The sequence below is a fragment of the Anabas testudineus genome, chromosome 4 (assembly GCF_900324465.2).
Source record: "Anabas testudineus chromosome 4, fAnaTes1.2, whole genome shotgun sequence".
Taxonomy (NCBI): domain Eukaryota; kingdom Metazoa; phylum Chordata; class Actinopteri; order Anabantiformes; family Anabantidae; genus Anabas; species Anabas testudineus.
This window is the reverse complement of record NC_046613.1, coordinates 10696458-10712080: the sequence shown is the minus strand read 5'-3', so window position 1 is coordinate 10712080 and position 15623 is coordinate 10696458. Positions and strand designations below refer to the sequence as shown.

At 39.1% G+C, this 15623-nt stretch overlaps 1 protein-coding gene across 1 annotated transcript; it reads right to left on the bottom strand.

Moving 5' to 3' along the window:
* Nucleotides 1-880: 880 nt before the first annotated feature.
* rorca (RAR-related orphan receptor C a) lies at nt 881-15071 on the bottom strand. The gene is made up of 10 exons (XM_026345873.1): nt 14697-15071; nt 8365-8450; nt 8093-8234; nt 7547-7984; nt 7243-7364; nt 6418-6550; nt 5825-5932; nt 5556-5666; nt 4261-4373; nt 881-4148 (listed from the first exon to the last, which is right to left on the bottom strand). The coding sequence occupies exons 1-10, from the start codon at nt 14701-14703 to the stop codon at nt 3987-3989; spliced, it is 1422 nt and encodes a 473-aa protein (XP_026201658.1). The 5' UTR covers nt 14704-15071; the 3' UTR covers nt 881-3986.
* Between the last annotated feature and the right edge of the window lie 552 nt (nt 15072-15623).

The window sequence follows — 15623 nt, the reverse complement described above, 5'->3', positions numbered from 1 at the left end:
TACTTTGGCACAGTTCTCTTAAAGACAGGACACTGAAATAAGAATAATCCAGGGCCAACTGTCATTTGTTAATTTATGTTGTGGGTCATGGTACATATCCATCCATTCATCCATTTCCTTAACTGCTTGTCCACTCAAGGGTCACTGGAGTCTGTCCCAGCTGTCATCAGGCGACAGGCGGCGTACACCCTAGACAGGTCATCAGTCCAGTGCAGGGCCGACATACGGAGACAGACAACCCTTCACTGTGTTCAATGTGAATGCTCACAATGCAGGGCATCTTCTTAACCTACATTATCACTACAATTCAAACATTTGGGGTTGGTGAGACGTCATTTATAACACTAATAATATCTACACTGTATTTCTGATCAACCTTTTCTTTTAATTGTAAAATCAATTGTTCTTATATTTTCTTTTTTAAGTGACCCCAGTCCTTTGAACGATACTGTATATTGCCTCAAATGACAAAAACACGGGCTATCAGAAAGGCTGAGTGACAAAGTGCAGAAGGCAAACCTAGATAGACTCCATTTTGATATATGGAACAGCAGTGCAAAAATGAAACTGACATCAGCCTTCAGTAGTAATTAGTACAGTTAGATTTTACAGTGTGAATGCATGTTGTTATAAATGTTATAAAAATTAATTAAAAGTCGATATCTACAGTATGAAACAGCTAAAAGATGTTTATTATTTACTGATACCTAGTATGCCATTTAAATTACCACAGTTAGACAGAGTTAGAGAGAAAGGTTAGCTAAAACAACAAAGTTTATTTAATGATGTAATAAATGTTTTATCTGAGTATTGTATAAAATCAACATTATTGGTTTGTTTGTGTAGATACTGGGTGCAAAAAGGTAAAGACACAGAATCCTTAAATTGTAAAAAGACTTTTATTACATTCTTAAATCCACATATTGTATCACCATTGTGCAATAACACTTGACTGTGTTAAAACCTCTTTTTACATCCATGACATATCATAAATTATTTCTTATTAAAATCTATATTTATTTGATAATAATAATAATAATTGTAAAATAGAGTGAAGATATAAACAGAAGGATCATGACAAAAGAGAAACCTTTAGGGAGACATCTTTAAAAATGCTCTTTAAAAAAAATAGAATTAACATCTCTGCAAGACAAAAAGGACACTAAGCTGATGAGAAAAAAACAGTACGTGTGAGGATAAAAATTAAGAAACAAAAAGATCACAACAAAACAAACACAAGATTCAGAGATAATGATCCATTTTTTAATATATTTTTTACTATATTTACTTTTTCCAAAATGTCCTATTTCAACTACGACTCAAACTCAATAGTCTTGCAATAATCATATTAGACAGGGGTAAAATCTTTGATACTTCTATAATCAAACATTCACAAGAACATGTACTGTACACAGTGATCAAGGTTTTAAGGTCTTCTATGTTGGTGCAAGGTGTCTTGCCAGCTAGACTAACTGCAGACACTGTAGGACAGAGAGCCCAGCTATCTCCCTGAGTAACTCTATATGGAAATGTAAGTGCAGATAGTCAGTACTGTCCCCTGGACAGATTTTAGGCCTACAAAAACTGTAAAAGTACTCTGTACTGAATCCTTTGAACTAGGCATGTCTGACATTCTTGAACACAAAGTATTGCACTTTATTACAATCTGCAAGTGTCGTCAGACCACGTCAGCTGTTAGCTAACCTAGGTAGTAGTTGGCTGTGTGTTTGGTATGTTATATTCTAAATAACATTGTTTTGTTGTGCTGTTAACTGTGCTGGAGTGCTTATGACATTATTTACTGTAATACAAGGCCCAACGCACTGAGAACAAAGACAGTATTGCACAAGCACACCATGCTACATTTGTACGTACCCAAAGAAAGATTACATCCTTTATACTCTGTGAGATGACATTATTAATGGTGAAGAGCACTGTCCCTGCAGTGCAAAGTAGACCTGACTAAAATACTAATTAAACATCCAACATATGTCATGTGATTGTCTTAAAATGATAGTAATAGCAGACAATTTTAAAAAACACAACAGTGTTTTCTTATAATAAAACCATTCTTTTCTGGTAGTTTCTCAAAGAAAATGTATCTCTTATAATATGATCCTCTACTTTGTAGATAAAGGTTTCATCTGGTCACACCCTCATGCGTCTCCAGAGACTCAGATAGATCTGTATCTATGTAGGACGGCCTGGACCTAGGGGCCTGAACTGTTCTCAAATGACAGAAAAGCATTCAGAGAGGACGTCCTCAGTTTACATAGATCTAGCATTTCAGCTCGCTTTTACTTCTGTCCAGTTTGAGAGCGAAATAACATATTTTAATACAGCTTCGTTATAACTGGCCTTTAAATTTCACCAATTGCAATATTTATAAAAACGCTCTCTCTAGTACAGAAATACTAACTCAGGGGGGTAGCTGGCTCTGTCAACCCTTTGTTGTGCCATGTAGTGTTTGGAGAGGGTGAGGTAGTAAGGGAGTGGGGAAAAGGAACAGAGGATTTAATTCTCCAATCAGAACATCTTTGCTGCCCGTGAACAACAAAGTGTCCAAAACTAAGTATTGAGAGTTAGTGCAGTCAGTGAATCCCCTCTCAGTCATGGCAGTCTCTCTGCTTTGCTCCTCATCCATGGCTCATGGATGGAAATGCAGCCACAGTTCACAACTTTTTTTATTTACTCCCAAAGTCTTTTGACTGTTCTGGTAGAGACAATGTGAGACGTTATAGTGATAGCACTCTTCTGCAGAGGGGAACTAAGGTGTGACAGTTCCAGATGTTCCTCCAATGATAACCCCACAGTGATCGACTACCCAACCTTGTTCATGTGGCTTATCTGCAACTAGAGAGGGGCTTCTAACCTTTCTGACTGGTTTAATAATATTCACAGATGGCACTTTGAGTTCAAACCCGTAAAATCTTGTGCCAAGAGTTGTGACAAGGACTCTTAAGTATTAATATACTACTAAAGTATCTTTTCAGGCCCAAATATTTGAGCAGGCAGTATCTGTTTGCGAAACCTGAGCATAAGCACATTACCCTCTGAATGAATTCACTACTTAATCTTGGTGCTTAATGCTACTGTATATACAGTATAAGTTTACAATACCTCTGTAACTCTCTTACTCTCTGTCTCTAAGTGGCATTTATAAAGGGAAAAGGTATTAGGACTGAGGTCACTGATTGTACTAAAAAAATAAAGAGCTCACCTACATCTGTGTTTGAGGGTGTGCTAGTAAGAATACCTATAAAGATCAGTGTAAGTGCTATATTTTTTGCTCTGTGTGCAAGAGTTTGTAGGTGCACGGTTGCCCATGTTTCACACAGTTTTGAAAGAAAAAAAAAACAAAACAAATCTGTCTGAGTTTGATCATGGTCCCTTTAAACAGTTTGTTCTTATGTTTCAGAACTTCAAAATAAGAGTGCCACCAAAAACAACAAACTGTTACTGGACTGACAACAGGCATCATTACTGCCAGGCTCCACAATGTGAGTGAGGATTTTAAGTAGGTACATTCTATATCAAGCCTAGGGCTGTGCTGAACGGTTAAGGGAAAGGGGGTACATTCAACAATAGCTTACAGGAACTGGGTAAAATTCAAATTTATATTAGAAAGGAATTCAACCTGATGAGAGGTTCAAAGTCTTCTTATAGAAGAAATATTAATATAAATTATATAAGCTCTTAAACTATTTCTTAAACTCCCTAAAAAAGAGGTAACATGCACTATAACCCAGCAACAGTTCCTGTAGTGTTACGCTGAAGCTGAAAGGACTGGCTTGCAGGGCAGTGTTAGCCACTCCACATGGGTGGGAGTTCAGAGGTGAGAGGATTGGTTCCTAACCCTAAAGTGTAGCATGTAGGATTGTCATTGAGCTGCTGGTTGGTATGCCCCAGCTGGTTGCCACATTTCTATCTCAGCCTCCCTACACCTCAAAGTTTCTATTTGAATCATGCTATTTAACTAGACAGTGCTAGCCCTCTGTTGAATCTGGGAAGGTGATTTCACTGCCAAAAATCTCCCTATAGAGAGGAGGAAACGTATACGCTGTCTCAGGATGAACCAGACGGAAAAACTCCAGTTTGTCAATGTGAAGGTTGCAAATTGACTTCATAACTGGAAGCTTAGACACCATCTAGATTGGACATGCAAAAAGGGGTAAAGAATGTAATTAATACAGTACTTTACACAATAATAATACAATAAATAACTGTTAAACTTGCACATGAGTGCAGCAGACTTGGTACCTTAGCTAGTTTCTCTTCTGGTGCTCCTTCTTTTTGTAGACAGCGCTGCAGAGACACATAGACTTTCTCTTGCAACTTCTGTATCTTCTGGACATCTGTGAGCCAGGGTCGGTCTGAGGGAAAGCATAGAAATGAGATGGTGTCGTTAATGTTGTCATTTTGGAAATTTTAAACTGTACTCAGGGAGATTCGTAATGTACCAATTTCTAGAGTAAAACAACTGTGAAAGTTGAGCTGTATACTATGATGAGTCAGCCACTGGCTATACAGTGCATACACATAAAACTTAACTAAAGATAAGTATTTTAGTCATAGTAGAGTTATATTATTATTGCAGTTTGATTTTGAAACTCTAGCATTCAAGAAGGGATGCTGCCAAAAATTGTGTGTCAAATTGTGTTAGCTCATTTTCTTATTCTGCTGTAAAGAACTGTGACCACTAACTGTGGAAAATTTGAAAAAACAAAAAGACTGAATAAAATTCATCGTCATGTCTTGTTTACGCCAGTACTATACTGAACTATGTATGTATGTGTGTTGTGAATATTGTACTGATATTAAGCAAATTTTAAGCACATAAAACTTGTCAAACAAACAAATTTCTTCTGCTTTATTACATAGGAACAAAAACAAGAAACAGGCAGAGTTGGTAAACATTGGCTCTGCATTATGCTAATTGCATAAAACAATCTGAATAATGGGAGCTGCTCAGAACAGATAACTAATAAAAAATCATATTCTACAAAATAAGTTACCAGAAAGATTGGTTTTAATTGGTTAAAGTTGTCTACTGAAATATTAAATAAAAAATTATATCACATGCATAACTACATACATTTATTTTAATGAAACTATTTGAAAGTCTGGAGGAATGGTGTTGGGTAATTTACCTGAGGTTACAGGTTTGTGACGTATATTCTGTTGCTAGTAAACAAACAACTCATAACATATATAATAAACAAATACAGTATAATTATATATAATTATCCCCATTTTTCTGGTGCACTGGCGCCAGATGAACTTATTCAGCTGCTGAGCGTCAAATTTATTCTGCAAACTTTGGCCATACTAATAAATATTTCTCATGGCCTTCATTTCCTTTGAGACACTTTAGTAAACTTTTTAAGTTATGGAGCTTGTAATACAGTAAATGTGTGAAATGTACTGGCATATAAAGCTTTATTTCGTCAATTTAATTTCAGTTTGAATAACAGTAAATTTGCAGGTCTGATGCAGAACTCCATATATAAACCTCCCCCATAAAGAAGTATTTATGTAGAGAAACTTTATCTTACCTGGAGAGAGTAGCACAGCAGCAGCAAAGAGAGCCATCTCCTCTTCAGACATCTGTATACGACTCAGGCTTTTAGCCAAGTCAAACACTGCGTTCACAAGGTCATCACAGCCTAGAAAGGAGGAGAAAAATTGTTGTCATCAAAACAGAAACTTTCTGGCTATTATCATTTACAAAGATGATATAATATAAAGATAAAACGTTGCAAAATAAGTGCTAAATCTTTTTCATGATGCGTATGAAAGGGAGAGAGAGACTATGTTGACTCACCAAGAGCTTTGAAAAGTTGATTAGTGGCAAACTTTCCATCAAAGAGAAAAGTATTATTAATGGGGTTGTAGGCCCGACACATACGGATCAGAAGAACATCCATACAGCCTGTAAACACACACATACACAACATCTTAGAAGCAAGTTTACAATGAAACAACTGTTGGTCTCAGAATTTAAGACAAAAAAAATCTCCTCAGGTTCCTCTACTTACAGATGCGGAAGAAAATACCTTGGCTGCCCCTCAAAACCATAAATCTAATCTTCCAACTGTTATATTGTTATGGAGAAGTACATGTTACATAGAGCTTGATGATTCATAGGTCAAAGACTTTTACTGTATGACAATCAGAGAAGCTGCGTGATTAAAACAATGCTACCCATTATTCAGAAACAGAACCACTATGTAGCTTTTCAAGTAACTCTGACTGCACAGGTTATTTGAAAACTGATGTGATCTATACAATTTAGATCTCAGATGACAACAGCTGTCTGTGGTAGTGATATATGCTTAAAGGAAAATTATGAACATACACATTGTAACCTAGCTTTTTTGCTGGAGGCACAGTATATGCACTGTGTCATGCACTGACCTGCTTTGAGGAGGATAATCTGATCGTTCTGACAGAGGTCCATGAAGCCTGAGATGCGCTTGGCAAACTCTACCACATACTGGATTGCATTGGTGATGTGAATGGCACATTGCTGCCACATCACTTCGGCTGACTGGAAGACAAAGTAACACATAGAAAGGCTTTTATGAGGACTCTGACCTCTGAGAGGCATTAAACATGTCATATTCAATTATTCTCCAGTGACTAGTGCTGTGTATTGGTGAGATACTGTGATTATATTTTAGGAAACACTATTAGTCAAGGGTCTAAACGCAACACAAAATGCTCATACTCCTACTAGTGACTTGTGATTGTCTGGTTATGTGATTGGATTTCTGCAAAAGATGTTATGTCCTGCAGGATGTTTGATTATATTTTCTCTATCTCTATTAGAACTGTGCCCTCCAATCTTTATCCTTGGCTTGTGCAAGAGAAAACAGACAAGGAAATGTATGTGTGATAAAAATGTTTGGATTTACAAACTTAACTGTAAAAATGAACCTGTCTCTTTGTTTTAGGAAATTTCTCTTATTTTATTGTTGATATATATGGAATATTTAACATTGAAAATATTCCTCTCTGAACCTTGTATAAGAAAACAACAGAACATCACAGATATATGTTTTTACTGTGTGATTGCTCTAGTCATTTGTTCATATAGCTAACCTCTAAATAATACATATTAGTCAAATACATTTCAAACATCCATGCAGATAATGGGGATTTTCTGGGTCTCAGTTTTTGTAATGTGAATATATGAGGTTCTACTATCATGTGCCAGTGGAAATGAAATGTCTCACATACCTTAGTCTGGTATGAGCGTGTCTCCTCTGGGCTATACAAGGTCCACGCCATTCTCTTCAGCTCCTCTGTGCTGTGCTGGCTCGTCTCAATATGGGACTTCACCACACTCTGAGTTATATGTTCTAAACAAAGGCAAACATTGGTCAATTTTCTCAAAAAATCACCTTCGATCACCATTTTCATTTATAACAATCACACTAAATGGGATGTATGCAGTATATTTTGGAAGTCATCGTTTGATATGTTGTTGTAAGGGCTTTGTTAAATTCAAACTGATTTCAGCATTTTCTATACTTATTCTGACCTATCTCAAGAAGGGAGCAGCCTTCAGGTAGCGGGTTGAGGATAGCATGTGAGAAGAGTCCAGATTTGTGCATAAGCTGGTACTCGTGCTTGATGCTGTGGTTGCCTTCTACAAAGTCCAAGTTGGTCTGTTCTGGTGAACTCTGAGAGGAGGAGCTGCTGCCTGCGCTGCCTCCCAGCACATCCAGATTACAGTACTCTCCACCATCCTCTGGTGTCAACGGCAGGTCAAAAAAAAGGCCTTCTGGCAGCATGGTAATATCGTCTAGATCACTGAGCGTGGTGCTGGAGCCTCTTCTGTAGGTGCGGCCGTGGTCCACTATGTCGCTATTCTCCTCGCGGGCACCGGCCCCCACACACTCGTGGGACTGCTGATGTTTCTGGACCTCTGCATACAGGCTGTCACGCTGCTTTTTGGACATTCGACCAAACTTTACCGCTGTAACAGAAGCGTAGTGAGGACAAAAATTAAACATTCAAGAAGGTACAGCCTAAGTGAGAGGTGGAAAGTAAGTTAATTAAAAATAAATTGAGTAGCTGGTCTCACCATCACGGCTCATGCCAAGAGCGAGACACTTTTGCAGCCTGCAGTGCTGACAGCGGTTACGGTTGGTTCGGTCAATTAGACAGTTTCTCTGTCGTGAGCAGGAGTACATGGCATTGTTCTGCTGGCTTCGCCGAAAGAAACCCTGCAGACAAAGACACACAAAATATAAATTAGTGAAAAAGAAGCAGCAATTAAATGTTTGTTGCACACCATTGCACCACCTTCTATCAATTTGACTATCTAATGAAGATGGATATGGTTTAATAGCTCACCTTGCAGCCTTCACAGGTGATGACACCGTAGTGAATTCCTGATGATTTGTCCCCACAGATTTTACACGGTATCACCTCTATTTGAGCTGGAGAGAAATATGTTAAGATGTTAACAGTTACAAATACTTTCAAGTATTTTTTTTTTTTTTAAATAGGCTTAAATACTATCTGGTATCATTGCATGATGACAGACCAATGCAGTTGACTTTTGTAATTTAATTGTATAGTTTATTAAACTACACAAAATAAGTGAGCAAATATTTCATCATTTTTACAAGACTTTGCAGGTCTAAACTCCTACACTGATTTACAGGAGACTGTAAACACTGCAGTTGGCATGCAATAGCCAGAAATGTGAATAAGTATAGAAAACCCAGCCCACCGTTATGTAAAAAGCAAACATGTATTTGGCCACTGTCCAGAGGCATTATATTATAGTGACATGCTTGTGCCACTTACAGGAACATTCAACATTTGCTTTTTAGGCCTATCATGCTGACTCTTTTTATTGTCAATTTAACACCTGTCATATCAAATTAAGTCTGCTGTATACTACATTAAATCAATATTTACACAAATGTTTTTCTTTTATTTTTTCTTAAACTGGACTTGAATGAGATAATAATCACCTTGCATGTGACACTGCCTGTTGCAGGCTGTCTGGGATGTTCACATGAAAGTTATTTCATGAAAGTCAAATGTCACCTGGCTGTGCATTACGAGATGAAATATGACTAATAATAATGACTATAAAGACTTTTCCTGAATCGTTCAGGATTTTGAGGGAACAAGGGAAGTTTCAAGAATACAAACAGAACTGTGTATTGATTAAAGATATTGTGTTCACTGTGGGAGCCCGATCTTTCTTCACTTTGAACAGCCTGTTCCTTTTATTATGTTCTTCTAAGTAGACTGGGCCTCCTCAAGCTCAGAATAGCAGGTCAATTGCATTAGCTGCAGCCTGGGGTTATAAAGTTTCACAGCTCTCTCTTGCACTGCCACTCCTCCTCCAGGATTAACAAAATGTTAGCAGGTTAACAAAGGTACACTGCTGTGCTAAACCCTCCAAGACCCACAATTGTAACCCACAACACAAGTGCAACTGGCTGTTACTGTGTGGACTGTGTGCAAAATTTGATTCTGCTCAAGCTGCAGGGTGTGCCAAACTACCCCTAAATCACTTCTGTTGGGTCACACAGGGTATTAGGAAACCTGTAAAGCTTTAACCAGCCTTCACAACTCTTCAGAAGATTGCTGTTTTCTAAAGGCCCTTTCATAAACTACTCACAACCAAACAATCACATGAGTCATGGTGTGTGGGGGGAGAAATGAGTCACACACTAAGGCAAAGCAAAAGAGGCTAGTGAGTGGCATTAAAGTAAAAATCATGACATGGGGAAAATTCTGTCTACAAACACTTTTTTTGTGCATTGCAGATGATATGCGGTATTTTGAGTGTCCCGTTTGGGAAGATTTCTGCTGGCCACAGCGGCAGGATAAAAATAAATAAAGTGCAATGGGAAAAATCCCTTTCTCTGCGGCTCCCTCTTTCGCTCCAGCTCCTCACCCCCGCCCTCCACCCTGTTATATAACGGATGTCTGGCTGCATTCCACTAACACACTCATTCAAAGGTGGTTGTCCTGGCAACACTGATGATCCTCCCTCACCTTCCCGCACTCCCATTGGCTGCTGAGCGAGAGGCTTTGTCTGTGACTTGCCGCCTCACCCGCCAGTCAGCTGAGCGGCACAGTCAGGCCCAGAGAGCGGGAGCTGCTCCACTGACACAGTTTCCCTGCTCAACAAAGTGGGAGGCGTTTCTGGCAGCAATCTTAGAAGGAACGCAATCTTTTTTTTTTTTTTTTTTTTGTGCAAAATTTAAGATGCAACCCAATCTGACTCAGTCTTTAAGTAAAGGGGGTGAAAGGAAAACAGTGTAAGGTTTGATTACTGAAGGATTAATGAACAGTTCAAAATGGCAAGGTCAAACTGGAACTTCCACAACATCTGGAAATGTTTTCCAAAAACATCTAGTACAGTAATCTGCAGCAGGGGCAACAGATGTAGCTAATAGTAGCTTCCCACTTGTTGCAGCATGTCAAGTATTTGAGTGAAATTTCAGCTGTGTTTGAGCTAGGCCATAAAACTATTTTTACTCTGGTGCAGTTGGCTACTAAGAGATTTCTTGTGTCATGGTCAAATAAATGTTGCACAATTCAGAACATGGCAGTTAAGTGTGCACTGTTTAGTGTAAATAACAGCATGTAGTTCAGCTATTATACTGGTTTCTAAGAGCTAAAATACTCCAGTGTGCTATTTATTTTGATAATTTGTGTTTCAGCATTGTCCCTTAAGCTTATCAGAGTTCACACAGATCTTTATTCTAAGACTCCTTTAAATAAGGAAAACACAGCCTATGCTTTGTTCAAATCCAAAAGTTTCTTCGTTTTAGACATAATGCAATTTCACCTAACTTGAATACTCCTTTATAACAGTCAGTGAGGGTGTCAGACGCTGAGCTAAAGAGACTTTGAACTCTCATCTCAGCTAATCAAACAGAGTCTAAGGTCCTATTTACCTTGCACTTTACATTTACCTGACATACTGTATGCTTAACCTTCATTAATGTGGGCTTCTGGGGCCCTATATGGTAGGAAAGACATACAAACTATGATTTAATGTGCAACATACTGTACTATACTATTAGGTCACCGTAGAGAGGCTGGCGCAGTGACGATATATTATATATTTTAATAAATATAACTTCCTGCTCTCTGTCATCCTCTCTTTACACATAATGTATCTCCCAAAACAGAAACCTGTTTTCTAACCAGCTGAATGTGAACAGTAGCTGTTTTTTTTTTTTTCCTTTTGTCCCACTGACCTACCTACAGGATGCAGATTGTATAATATGTCATGACACTAACCACAAACTCTTTAAAAATTCACTGCGGTTTTAGTTAATTACTAGGCCGATGCAACAGTAGTGGAATGAGAGGTATTAGTATCCATTGCAAAGGCCTGAATCATGCATGGCTCTTAACTGTAGCCACAACTGAATTGTTTTAGTGCTATAAAGTAACATTGACTAGGATCAGTATTCTACAAAATTGTGTTTTAAAACACACACTTTAGTCAAAAACATGGATGTGTTAAGAAAATTAATATAATAAACATTATACAACATTTGCACGACAAACTTGAAGAACAGAATATTCATTGTAACTTATGTAAATCTGACCTAGTTCAGCAGTATAGTTGTCGGCCAAACCACAGAATATACAAAAATAGTTTTCTTTTCGTTTTCTCTATTTGATAAATGACTTTATTTAATAATATGGATTACATCACAACAGCATGTAAACTTGATGTTTTGATAAAAATTACATCTTGTGATGTAACCTTGTCAGGTTTATACACCTTTCCCTACTTTCTTTTATAATAAATATTCACATGCATAACAACAGCACTGTACCTGCCAAGAGCCCAGGACTCACACTCTACACCTATTTAATCCCTCACCATTGATGAGAAAAGTGCATTCACTTGACACGTTGTTTATGCAGCCCTAAGCTAATCCCTGTGGGCCTCTGCAACCTAAGTAAAACCAGACCGAGGAACTCAGCGCACAGTAATTCTACATTATGCTCCAAACCACAGGAAAACGTAGGACCTTGCAGCAGACCTTGAATTAAACCCTTTTTACGTCTCTTTAGATGTCACTTGACGCTACTTGGACAATAGATAGAGGCTATCAAACTTACGCTGATATCACTCAGCCTAAACAAATGCATAATATATTTTTTGTGTGCATTTTTGTGTAGCAAAAGGAACTGTAGTCATAGCATCCAAAAAGGCCTAGATCCATGCATTCTTCTTTGAGTTATAACTTCAGATAAGAAGAGTAGAATCCTAGCAAGCAGTTCTCAAAGAAAAAGGGCACCTTGACACATACTTGAGCTCACTGTGAACTTCCCCGAGGCTACACATTCAACAGATAGTGGTTTTGAGCCTGGGTTCAGCACAGTAGTGTCTCTGGAGAGAGAACGAGCAGCCTTTCTTCTTTACTGCTACTGTACCTTTGATCCTGATCTGAGATCCAACACATAGGGATTAAACTCTGCACACCATCAGCACACAGACATATAAAATCTAAAAGTATTTTATGGCCATTTGTTAAATAAATTACAGTCGTAAGTAAAAGTAATGGCACTGTTTTCAGTTCCCTAGTTTCCTGCATAAATTAGTTATTAGATTATCTGATCTTCATAGACATATATCAACAAACACAATATTTCTAAACTGATAAAACAAAGAGTTATGATTCTTAATGTGTTATTAAAACACTCACCAAACATGCTGATTGCTGGTGAAAATAGTAAGTGAGACAGGCTTCAGATGTCACTAAATATCGACTGGAGTTAGGTATTAGCAAACCTGAAGTCCAATCAATGAAATTAAACAGTGAGGTACGATGGAGGGGCGTCATCATTTTTCTGGACCTGGACTCCTTGCCATCATGGAAGGGAAAATTAATTCCCAAGTTTATCAGGATAAAGTCAGAATGTCTGTGTAGAGTTAGCATAAGGAGGTCTTGCCTAAGGACCCCTTCTGGAGGTAGACCACAGCCGGGATTTGAACCCCCTGTCTTCCACATGGAGCGTGGCGATCTTACCACTAGAATGGGCCATGGTTCCTCCTGGTTTAATCCAAGCTACAAGAAGCACTTGGAGATTATTGCTGCTAGGGGTAGCCCAATCAGTGCCACATTTATTTGCCATTACTTTTTCCAGCATCACTCTTAATTGGTTTTGTGTTCAATAAACACATGAAAGATCCTGACTGGGATTTATCAGCTTAGAAATATTGTTTGTTGATATTGGTCATATCATGTGACATTTCATGACCCATTTTTGCAATTTAACAAACAAACCAAAAAAAAAAAAAAACAGGAAGTTGCAAACAGTGCCATTAATTTTCTTGTTACTGTATATTACATCATACCTGACTAGCTTGTTTCTGCAACAGTTTTAATTAGAATAATTCAGATCAACAACGGTGTCGAGCTGATTCAGGAAATGATCCCACTGCTTACACATCTTTCTTCATGTAGTATATTCAGCTAAAGATTGGCTGTGACATTGTAAATAACATGGTATTTTTTACTAAATCAGACTGACAACTGCACTGGAGTGACAAACACTGGCTGTTGAATGTAACCTTAGCTGACAGAGGAAACTGAGCTTAACTGAACCCTGCTGTGCTTCACGGTTAAATCTAGTCTTGCTGTGCCCATATCCTGCTCGCCATGCACTGCTCTGACATCCAATATAAAATATAAGTAAAGTAAAAATGCACATCCACAGATCTTCCTTTGCCATTTCGAACACATTTTTGGTCACAAAACTTGTTTTTTTATTTTTTGCGAGTTAAAGTAATACAAGCACATTTGCATGCACATTCGCAAAGTGCATTACGTACATCCGCTCATATCTGCAGTATCTTCAAGAAGACCAAGATCAAGATAGACCCCCCTGACAACTGATTTAAATGACAGATCTAGGTCAATGGAGCACCTGCTCTGTGTTTGTGTGTCCCACACCCCCCCATCCTCACACTGTCCGCCGTGCCGCTAAAGCTGAAAACAAAAACACGCTGGCACATGAACGCAACACTAACAGTACAGTGAAACACGGCTTTTAGGAAGGACATGACACACAATGATACAAATGATACACATGATACACAGTAACCTCCACAATGCTAAAGGATAAATTAAGTGGCAAGACAGGGTGATAGATCACATTAAAGACAGAAAAGTCTAACAACAACAAAACATAAAACGGAGAACTGAATGCACTAAAAAGTCTCAGTCGACAGATTTCGTGCGGCGTGTCAGCCTCTGCCCCCCCCCCCGCCCTGTGTCTCTTACATAACGAGAGTCGCTCAATAGAGAAACCAGCAGCTCTGCAGCGACGCTGCTTGTTGTTTTACCCCCTTGAGTCATTTTCTAATTAAAATAATAACACTCATGTGGAATTAAAATAACAATATGCACCTTTTAATATTCTTTCGTGCGCCCATTAAGCTTAAAAACTTGTTTTGACTGTGCACACGGACACACGCTGGACACTGATTTTCCTCCGCGGGGTGCAACCTGGTCTTAAAGCTAGTGCGCGCCCGCAGCCTACGCACTTCGGACCTGACGCGGTGCCTCCACCGCAGCGAGCTCCAAACTTTGCGTCGACCACCCGGCGGGGTCGCTTGTCGAAATGAATAAACAAACAATAATAAAACAACAGGCTGACGAATGGGCGAGCGTCCACACACTCACCTCTCATGTCTGCGGTGAAGTCTAGTGTAGTTTTACTCTTCGAGTCATAAAACTCCAGGTGGGAATGGAGCCGGGCGGCGGCGAAGCGGACGCGAACTTCTTCGCTCCAAACCAAAGCGGAGCAGCTGAAAAAGTGTCACAACAGCGACTCCTCATATGGCTTCGCTGGATGTTCTTCGCCAAGCACCGATCCTTGTGGATGGCTCTTGGGTGGAGGCGCTGCTGTCGGTGTCGGAGAGATGCTGCTGGGATCGTTCACCTACCGGGCAGCGGCTCGTCGCCTCCTCTCGCCTCGTTCAACTAACCTACTTTCGGCGCGTGGACTACACATGATCGTCACTCCGCGGTCCGCCCGCCTCGTGCCCCGTGAGCTGACGCGCGCCTCCTCCCCCCCTCCCCTCGCGCGCTTTAAGGAGGCTCTCGCGTGCGTGGGAAAGTGTGGCAGTGTGTCAGTTCAGAGCGACGCTGACCCGGCGTGGGAACTCTTCCTATTTCTATTTGATGTTTTTAATATGCAGCAGTGGTGTTTTGTTCATGTGTCTTCTTCACTGCATCATGATGATTATGTTTCAACACTGATAACTTACACTATAACTAACCACGCCACCAAACATGTGATCACAGGCTGCAGGTCTACTGATATCTTTACACATGACCACACACTCTAAAATCAACAGCAGACACCTGATCACAGTTCAATTAGGTTTTCATGTACAGAATGGAATAAAGCCTATTTATGGTTTCAAGTTAAAGCACATCTAAGTTCAAAGCAAAATCTAAACGTGGCATTTGTTTTTTTCCAGAAAGTTCTAATGTCTCAAACCAGATTTTTATAACATGTCCCCAGTGAAATAAATTTTAACCAGTTTAAAATTCTAAAATATATTTATGCTAATGGAAAGTAATATGGTATAATTGGCTAGGGGT

Coding starts and splice junctions, on each gene's coding strand:
- rorca (XM_026345873.1), bottom strand. Junction 7,985..8,092: donor TCTTGGCATGAGCCGTGATG/GTGAGACCAGCT, acceptor CTTCTGTTACAG/CGGTAAAGTTTGGTCGAATG. Junction 5,667..5,824: donor TCAACTTTTCAAAGCTCTTG/GTGAGTCAACAT, acceptor CCTCCTTTCTAG/GCTGTGATGACCTTGTGAAC.